Source organism: Phocoena phocoena, chromosome 3, assembly GCF_963924675.1.
Source record: "Phocoena phocoena chromosome 3, mPhoPho1.1, whole genome shotgun sequence".
NCBI lineage: Eukaryota > Metazoa > Chordata > Mammalia > Artiodactyla > Phocoenidae > Phocoena > Phocoena phocoena.
In genome coordinates, this window is record NC_089221.1 from 70,102,614 (window position 1) to 70,113,077 (window position 10,464).

The window sequence follows — 10,464 nt, forward strand, 5'->3', positions numbered from 1 at the left end:
AAATGTTACATAGGAAAAACATTTTGAGAAAGCATAGGGAGAAAACCTATGTCTAAAACAGTGCCTAAACATAGCAGGTGCTTAAAAAATATGTGTTGAATGAATAAATGCAATTTGTCTGGGATATAGGGAACATAGGAGAGAAAAATGGACTTACGGTGGAGAACTTTGAGTGCTGTGTTCTAATGCCTGCCCACTGCCCCCACCTTGGGTTATTGCTGGGAGCAAATGAGTGGATAGATCTGAGAATATTTTGAACTTTTAAAATGTTCTTTGAGATACATTTCTCTTTGAGGTACGGAAAGAAGTTCAGCAAGGAAGGTTATAAATCTAGTCTAATTCAGAAGGTTATATTCTTTCCATATTATCTGATAAGAATTAGGCTTGTAAAATATATTTTGAAAGTTTAAAGTATTCTCATATTCCCATATCTGTATATGAATTTTTTTTGGCCTTTGCTTGTCTTTACTTTTTCCCTCTGCCAGTGACATCTTTCTCACCTTCTCAGTCCCTTGCTTTCTCTGAATTAGTTGCTACTTAGCTTGTAGGTTTCCGTTTAGCCATCAGTTTTTTCAGGAAGTGTATACTAAAATGCTAAGACTGAAGTTTTTCCATATACCCCCGCATTCTAGTACTTGCTGTAACAGATTGCAGTTCCCTGATTTGTCTGTGTTCTCCATGAGACCTATGTCGTGGAGTTCTGTGGTATTAACTTGTTTTTCTACCATGTAGCCCAATGCTTGACACATAGTTTGTTGGAGATGGACGAAATAAAAGGCCATGCCAGACTAAAGTTTGCTTTTCAACTTCAGATTCAGTGTTTTAAAGGTATATCTTAAAATACAGGTTAAGAAATGTTATGGTTGCAGTAGGTAGCCACTGAATCACCATACCCTCCAAAGTTTTAGATTGAACATTGTGAAATTAAACAAAGCAAAACAAAAAAATCACAGTGTTTCTCTTTAAGTAGAAAAACTACCCTTCAAGATAGTTTACAACTATGTTGCAGTAATGCATTCATTGGACCAGATGGTCACAAGTCATTTCGTTGCCCTCTTTTCATGTACTTAGTTACTGATATGACCCTGTAATTGTTGAAGTTCTAAGAAAAGGTCAACTGTAAGAATTGGTAGTTTTTTTTGAGAAATGAAATTTCACTGATATAAGGGCTAGAGGCTGTGAGGTAGGAACTGATGTTAGCCTCGGGCTAGTAAGTATTGTGCTTTTCCTTTTTTTTTTCCTTTGGTTTTTTAAATAAATATGTTTGATTAGTGTATAACATTTTTCGGAGAGGGTGTGGCTCTTTCTACTCTTCATTATCTGTTTTCTAGGGTGATGGGAGTTAAGGTTAGTGAGAATGAGACTATCTTGGTCAAGTGTACTTCAATATAAACTTTTTTTAAGTCTTTACTGAATTTGTTACAATATTGCTTTTGTTTTATGTTTTGGTTTTTCGCCTGTGAGGCATATGGGATCTTAGCTCCCCTACCAAGCTTTGAACCCGCACCCCTGCATTGGAAGGCAAAGTCTTAACCACTGGACCATCAGGGAAGTCCAGTATAAACTTGTGATTGCATAAGCATTGTGTTGTTGGTCCCACCTTTAGTATATTAGTCTTTCAGTAAACTGAATTTTTGGGTGGATGGACATGTAACAGTGTTGTTTCTTTAAAAAATACTCCTTCTTTGGACCCTATAAATATGTTACCTGTGGCAAAAGGAAATACAATTTCCTTTCTTGAGCTAATTTGATCTGAGATATGTAACTAAATGCATAGACAAACACACACATACATACATACATACTTCTTATTTGCCTGGACACACAAATATACTCAAGATGTCAAACATACACATGAATATTTCTTAAGTAATGCAGTTGGTCTAAGGGGCACTACACCTCTTATGCTTAGTCCAGTGGTTGTTCAGGTGAATTTACTAGTGACCAAATTTTAGCCTGTCTGCATAACAACGTGGGGGAAAAAAAAGACAATAAAATCATTTACTATAAGGTATCTTTACTTTGCCTTCACTTTAAAAAGTCAGTTTATTTTTCTTGACCACCAGCTCAGACTGTATGACTGTGGGGACTATGTTAGTTAAAAAGAAATATGGAGAGCTTCCCTGGTGGTGCAGTGGTTGAGAGTCTGCCTGCCGATGCAGGGGACACGGGTTCGTGCCCCGGTCCGGGAAGATCCCACATGCTGCGGAGAGGCTGGGCCCATGAGCCATGGCCGCTGAGCCTGAACCTCCGGAGGCTGTGCTCTGCAACAGGAGAGGCCGCAGCAGTGAGAGGCCCAGGTACCGCAAAAAAAAAGAAATATGGAGGTTTCAGGAGATTTATAGTAGTTATAGCAAATGTTTTTAGTATATGTCTTAACCAGACTGAAATAACCAATTTAATTTCAGAAAGGACAGCATGTGTGAGAAAATATGATTAACATCTTTGAGAGTTACAGAAAAACTTTAAAAGTTCATGGTATGATCAGGCACACAGAGTTCCAGGTAATTCAGGTGACAAGAGATTGTTTGGCAATTAGATTTCTGCACTTAACGTTTCTCTCTGAGAACTTCGGTGCCTGTCAGTGACATAACTAGGAAGAAGAGCATAGTGGAAAGTAAAAGTGATCTGCTGGGAACTTCAATTTAGTTTCCTTTTTAGACAAAGGAAGCTTGTTGATGGTAGTGCTATTTTAATTGTTTTCTACTGTAGTAGACAGTTTCCATTTAGTATTGTCACGTTAGTTTTAAATAATTGTGTAGTTTGAGTTGTATCTGTCTATATTCACACCAGGTTGTTTTCTCATTGTATAGATTTCTATATTATTCTACCTGATTAGGAGAGACTAAAAAACACAAAAGCCCTCCCAAGGCCCCTTAAATATACTGCACCAATGTACAACATGTTTATAAAAACATTCATGTGATTCCAAATTTAAAAGTAAAATGATTCCTGCAGCTTGTCCAACTTGTCTCTTTTCTTGTTGACTTACTTAATACGTAGTTTCATCTTGGATGTTTTATTTTAGATAAACTGATTGTGTAGTGTCTAAGAAAATGAAATCAAGAGACTCCATATCTGTCTGTAAGATTTCGCAACCAAAAATTGCAAAACTAGCTGAGAAAAATGTATTTACTTCTTAAATTTCCTGCGGTTTCTTTTCCCAATCTTCCTTGAAAGAGAGAGAGAACAAGAGAGAGGGATAGTTTACTTTTAAATAGAACATTAGATATTTTATTATTAGTTTAGGCAGATTTAAGTCACAGTATCTCAAATGCATATTGTCTTTGCCATTCCTCCAAAGAATATATCCACATTGGGGAAAGAGTGGGGCTATTTGAGGGTTTCCTTTTAGAATTGCCAGAAGTGGAAGAATTTCTAGTTTATGAATACTTTGGAGCTTCCAATGTCAATTAATATGTATGATCTGTTACTGTTCAAAAAAGGCGCTTTGGAAAAAGAAATTTCCTCTTAAAAATCAATGTTTTAGCAGAAATGAAGATTGGTTTCTCCCGTTCTCTTCCCAAAATTAGATGCAGTGTAAACAGGACTGGAAGGTAGGAAGATAACAGAGGCTTAGGTGATCTAATCATCCATTATGCAACAGTATAAAATTTGATATTTTCATTGATGAAGCTGAATTAGCCCCATAGTCTGTGTATACTGTATATAATTTATATGTATATAATTTTATATGTATTAGTTCATTTATAATAATATCATGCAGCCTTCTATGAACCAGGTACTGTTATTATGTGCCTTTTTTAGATGAGGAAACTCAGGCTAAGAAATTAAGAAATTTGCCTATATTTGTACAGCCAAGTGGCAGAGCTAGGATTCAAACACAAGCAGTGACTCTGGAGTCTTTACTCTTAACCATTATACTATACAGCCTATATAGTGCTTTTTCAGTTTTGTTTTTCTTTGAAGGAGTTTAGGACAAATATTTAATGTGTTCTAAGGCTGAGATGGAGATTATGTTCCTTTTTTTTTACAAGTGATAGTAATGAGGTACAAAGTATAGAGACTTGACCATAATTATGGAGGTTTCTGATAAGTCCTAGTCTCACCAGTCAGCTTAATCTCTTCTGAAGACGTTTAGGAGGTATCAGTGCAGCCATCCTATCTGTGCAGATATTTAAAATATTCTTGTTAGTATGATTCACCTTGATAATTTGAAGTGAACAATAAAGATAATTCAAGAAATTCTAAGTTTTGATTAAGACCATTCAGTTTTTTCCTAGAACAGCTGGAGACTTGTAACAATGGAATGTTTTGAGGATCACGCTCAACTACATATGTGCTCATAAGCCTATTATTGGATAACTTAATTTCAGTTTATAGTCATAATCAAGAATTGACATGTTTTACCTAATGTGTTCAAAACTTAAGAGTTTTGGGCATAAAAGGAATTACTAATAATCAGGAAACAAAGTTGTTTATTAAGATTTATGTCTCTGTCTTGAACTGAATACCTGTTTTAATGCCAGAATCTTATAGAAAGTACATAGATGTAAAAACTGAAAATCACAAATATATAAGTCTTTAGTCAGGTATTTATTATAAATTAGTTGTTGTGTAATGCCTCATGCACCTTTGTGTATCATCTCATGGTGAGTTCACAAGATGAATGAGATTAAAAAATCTTTTAATCTTGACATTTTGCTTAAAACACACCAGAAATTTAACAAGTATCAAGTATACAAAAATAGGTACTTTGTTTAAAATTGTCCTTAATTTTGTCTTTGTTCAATGTGTAAATCTGCTCTGTGGGTTAGCTCCACTACTTAAGGTAATAAGGAATGTACCAGCTTCACATTCCAAGGTTGTCCCATATATTTTCACAGTTAAATAAATTTCTAGCCTAGAATTTCAAAATATTGTCCTGATCATCTACCATTAAATTTTAGCTCTTCAAGGAACTTTTAATGATCATTGGTCCAAGCTTTTCCTATTAGAATTAAAAAAAAAAAAAAACTACAAACAGCTCTTAAAAGCTAAATTTGCTTGTCAGTATCCTCAAAGACAGTGGTTGAACTAGACTAGAATTTTAGAGGAATGCAATGTTTATTGTTCTTTCCTTTCTTCCTCTAATACTAATGGTTTACAATTATGTTTTTTTCTATTGAGTTATACTGAAGCTTCATGATTGTTTTTCATCATTTATTTTATTTCTGTCTTATACACAAACTGTCAAATAAATGGGTTGGGTTTTAGAAGAAAATTAACAATAATTCTTCGGGGAAGTTCTAAGTTTTTTTTTTTTTTAAATAAACTAAGGAGTCAATGTAAGCTTTCATTACAGCAATCTTACAAAAATAGTCATAGTTCTATTATAGTCTTGACTGTCAACTTATGGCTAGATATTTAAGTATATCAATGTAATATGAATGTTTATTATTTTCCTCTGAATGTTTCAAGTTAGACAAGTACCAAAGGAAAGTGTAAAAATATTTCATAACAATTGCTTTGTAGATTTGTTACCATGACCATATGAAAATTCCAGTCTGTTTCTAAGTGTGCTTCTGTTTATATCAATCCATGTGGCTTTTATAGGCGTAGATTGGTAGTATGGATAATGCTAGAATTGTAGCCATGGTATAGCCAGTCATTTAAGCAAATCATCTAGTAGTCTGGTAGGTAGAAGATAGTTAAATTGAGAGCAGGAAAGTTAAAGGGACAAAGGTATTATTTATTGGTTTGGTCAAAAAGTTCGTTTGGGTTTTCCTGTAAGATGTTATGGGGAAACCAAACGAACTTTTTGGCCAACCCAGTATTTCCCACATGTTTGTTAAATAAATGTGAAGAGTTCAAATGCGTGGTTATGGAATGGATTATCTTAAGACAAAAGAGAATAATCAGCTTCATATTGAAATAGGAAATTAGAATAGCAGCCTTTAGACAGTGTCATTCTGTTTTTCTATTTTAGGGCACAAACATTAAAATGGAATAAAGTTTTATTTTCTCCCAGGTACCATGTGCCTTGTTATATCAAGTCTTGGTTCCTTAGTATATAGAGAGGTAGTAAATGAACCATTTGTTTCCATTTGCCCATCTTACTCTCATTTTTCTAGGTAGGCATTAGATTGTAATAAATGTTTCTATCTTGAACAGGTAGACAGTCCTGGAGGTAGAGAGATGGGCAGAAATAGAAGAGGTGAATATGTGAGGTGATTAGACCTGAGCTTATCGAACAGATTAAAAACTGAGTAAATGAATTATTTTTGAGAGACTGAGAAATTAAAAACAATTGAGTTAAAATTGGAATGACTGGTTCAGAGTAAAATGTAAATGTCTAAGTTACATGTAGGTATGTAAAATCTGTAGTAGTATGTTTTTCAACTGCCAATAGTAATTTTATGGTTGCTATTTTTATTCTAATCTCTAAACCTTTTTTCTTAGGTGGTATCATGGAAAACTTGATAGAACTATAGCAGAAGAACGCCTCAGGCAGGCAGGGAAGTCCGGAAGTTACCTTATAAGAGAGAGTGATCGGAGGCCAGGGTCCTTTGTACTTTCATTTCTTAGCCAGACAAATGTTGTCAACCATTTTAGGTAAGTCTTTATTCCTACTATGAGGCTACATACTGTAGCTATTTTGCTGTAGTATTCATAAATATACCTGCTTTAGTGACATTTAAATAATGGAGAAAGAAATGTGTTTTCAATGAAATGATTTAATAAGTGATTTAGAGTAGATACTATTGAATGCTTACTTTTTTTTAAAAAACAGTATCATTGGACTTTTTTGTGCTAATCATAAGTGTAGTTATCACTTTTAAAGTATAAAGAATTACAAAGAAACTTTGAGTGGTAAAGCAGAGACAAAGGAAATGTATACTTTCAGACCACAGAGTAACAGAAAAATATAGAAACAGTATTTTAAGAGTGCAGTTTAATTCATTTTAGCTTCACTGTTCTGAAACTCTTTGCATTCATTTCAATTAAACAGGCGTCTAGATTTTCAAGTACAGATATCAAAGTCTGTATCAATATATTTACATATATTATTGTCTTTGATTTCATTTTTATGGGAGCCATTGAAAAAAAATTATCTAGTGCCTGTAAAGTTAACTGATAAAATGTTTGTATACCCTTAATTTTCAGATTTTAAAATAGACTTTAAGAGTACTGTCATATCACATGTAAAATGTGAAATTATTATTATACTCTGTAAATATTTCAAGAGATCTGTAAACTACTTTTAGCCAAAGAAAACTAATTAAAATTGCTATTTTGTCTTAAATATGGAAAGTAAGAAGAGTTATCTGAGGATGGATTTATAAATATTTTAATGAATTATGTAATTGAGGTTTATAAGTCAGATATGTATTTCATATCAAATGCATACATATATCTTTTCAAAAGAAATAATAACCTCAAGTAATTTGCATATGGTGAAGGTATTAATAAGTGGTATTTTAATATAAGGATGCAGATAAAGGAAAAGTATGAAAATTATCGGTTTATAATTTATATGGAACTTGGTCTTAAAAATTGGATATAAAGGTTTTTGTTTTACTGTATTTTTTTTCCTGTACAAATAGGATTATTGCTATGTGTGGGGATTACTACATTGGTGGAAGACGTTTTTCTTCTCTGTCAGACCTAATAGGTTATTACAGTCATGTTTCCTGTTTGCTTAAAGGAGAAAAATTGCTTTATCCAGTTGCACCTCCAGAGGCAAGTAAAATACCTTTCAAAACTTTATTATTTCATTTTACTAATGGGTTTAGCTCTTGTTCAGTTTCTTGTGACGTTTATTGTAATATAATTCAAGATTTAATTCTGGTTGTAGTGTCAGACCATAACTGGCAACTTCTTTAAAAAAAGAAAGTAATTTTTCTGTTACTTTATATTTAAGTTACTAGATTTTTTTTATCGTACTGTATGGTGATACCCTAACAAATATTTCTGAATGAATTAGGAGTAATTACTGATATCACAGTGCTAATGCTGAAGTTGCTGCAAGATTCTGAAATGTCTTCTGTATCATTGGAGAAAGGTTACTTTATATGTTGCGTAGTGTATTTAAAATTAAATGATAACTCATATTACCTGATTAAAAACATATTGGTTATACTGTTAAAAGAATTTCTGTCCAAACAACAACAAAACAAGATGAGCATTTCCAGGGTTTGGGTATTTAGAGCCTCAGTAAAAAATAGTTTGAATGATCCTACAGAATTTATAATGTGGAGTTTTACTGGCTTTAACTTTGTGTGGACATACCCAATTTGACTTTGACATAGAAAGGTTATCTTTTGTAAATCAATTTTTTTATGGTTTCTAGCCAGTAGAAGATAGAAGGCGTGTTCGAGCCATTCTCCCTTACACAAAAGTACCAGACACTGATGAAATAAGGTATTTTATAATATAATCTCGTTTATAGGCATTTGAAACAGGCATTTGAAAGACTGAAAATCTGTTGCTCTTGGACTAGGAAGGTTTTGGAAATTGAGGAAATAGCATCCAGCAAAGCATGCCCTTAATATCAAGTCCATTGTTCCTGTCCCCCTGTGTTGGCTTATCTGTTCAGACTGTGAATTTGGATCAGAGAGGCCACAGTGAAGATGACAGGAGAAATAACTTAGCTTTCATTAGACTATCTGTGACAAAGTGAGGAGAGTTCTTATATATAATTTGTTTTTATTATTTCTATCGAATTTGATTTATTATATAATTGGATAATTATTATCAAATTATCTGTATCTTTCTATAAGTTTAGCTTTCTGATAGAAAGTTTGTTTATTATTGGTAAAATGTTAAGGCTACTTTGAATAATTACTGATTCTGAGTTTACAGCTTCTCACTGAAATCAACAGCAGTATTTAAAATGTAGTGATAACTTTTGGGAGGTACTAAAAATTTCTGGAAATATGGTATTTTAAAAAACAAAGATTCAACTATCTGAAATCTCCAAGTAGGCATTCCATTTTTATATGATTGTCCTCAAAATAACTTCTCATTTAGTTCTTATTGGCACACCTTTTTTTGTGATCTAAGCTGGAAAAGCCAGTGAAAGAAAGAGAAGGGAAAGAAAAACAGCACTGAACTGCAAATTCGGGAATTTTGGGTAATTTGTAAATTCCCAGTGGGATCATCTAGGACAGCAGCTCTCAAAGTGTGATCCATGTAACCCTGGGGATCCTTGAGATCCATTCAGAAGATTCATAAGATCAAAACTATTTTTATAATAATACTAGGACATAATTTGCCTTTTTCACTGTGACATTTACATGATGGTTCAGAAGCCATGGATAGTAAAACTGCTGGTGTCTTAGCACAAATCAAGGCAGTGGTAACAAATGTATATCGTTTTTCACTGCCCCATGCTTGCAGTTAAACAAAAAAATCCAGTTTCGCTTATGAATGTTCCTGGTGAGACAGTAAAAAATATTTGTTTATAAATCTCAACCTATGGCTACACATCTTTTTAATATCTTTGTGATGAAATGGGACATACTCATAAAGCACCTCTACCGTGTACCACGGTTCAATGTCTTGAGGAAAAGAGGTGCTTTGAGAGCTGAACTAGCTGCTTTTTTTTTTTTGTGCACATCATTTTCACTAAGGAGAATGGCTGACAGGCAAATTATGGTTATTCAGACTTGAATATCTGACTTTTTAATTTTTTTAAAGAACAAAGTGAATCTGTTACTTCAAGGGAAATAACTGGCAATATTTGTTGCCAATGACAATTTGAGCTTTCGAGGAAAAATTAGTATTTTGGAGACCCTATATTTGCCATCAGGAGTTTGACAGCTTCCTAGATACTTAATGACTTTTCTGATGAAATGTGCTGATGTTGAAGAATGTGATGTTTTGATACTGTATAATGTGTTTATATCTGGATGATCTGCATAGCTCAATGAACCAGTATTTTCTAAATGATCAATGCATGATGTTACAAAATTATGGCTGGGTAAAAGATCCATTCACAGTGCAAAATAGACCAATAGAGGTTATTAGAATGGTACAGAAAGTTCATTGATACATAGTTTTAGATTCCACATTACAACCAAGCTCCAAGAAAGTACCACTAGTCAAGTTTTGGGGTTAATGTAATAGAATATCTATAATTATCTGAGAGGCTATTAAAATACTCATCCCTTTCACAACTACATATTTGTATAAAGCCAGATTTTCCTCATATACTTTAAGCAAAAAAACGATATAGCAACAGATTGAATAAAGAAATGGATATGAGAATCCAATAGTTTTCAGTTAAGCCAGACATGAGATTTGCAAAAATGCAAGACAATAACATTCTTATTAAACTTGTAAAGATTATAATTATTTTTCATTTTTTATGTTACCATGTTAATAGGGCATATTATTATTTTAAAAGGAATTAATATTTTTAAACATTTACATTTTAAATTCTAATATGGTAATTATCAATAGATATAATCCATGTAAGTGAATAAATGAAAGCCTGTTAGGTAGGGTATCACTTTTTAA

The 10,464-nt window shown here is 33.0% G+C and overlaps 1 protein-coding gene across 1 annotated transcript in view; it reads left to right on the forward strand.

The window, feature by feature from the left end:
* RASA1 (RAS p21 protein activator 1) overlaps window positions 1-10,464 on the forward strand; it is a 108,233-nt gene that overhangs the window by 43,763 nt on the left and 54,006 nt on the right. The window contains exons 2-4 of the mRNA XM_065873560.1: window positions 6,403-6,555; window positions 7,548-7,683; window positions 8,294-8,364. Coding sequence (XP_065729632.1) covers window positions 6,403-6,555; window positions 7,548-7,683; window positions 8,294-8,364 — 360 coding nt within the window. The remainder of the gene's footprint in view (window positions 1-6,402; window positions 6,556-7,547; window positions 7,684-8,293; window positions 8,365-10,464) is intronic.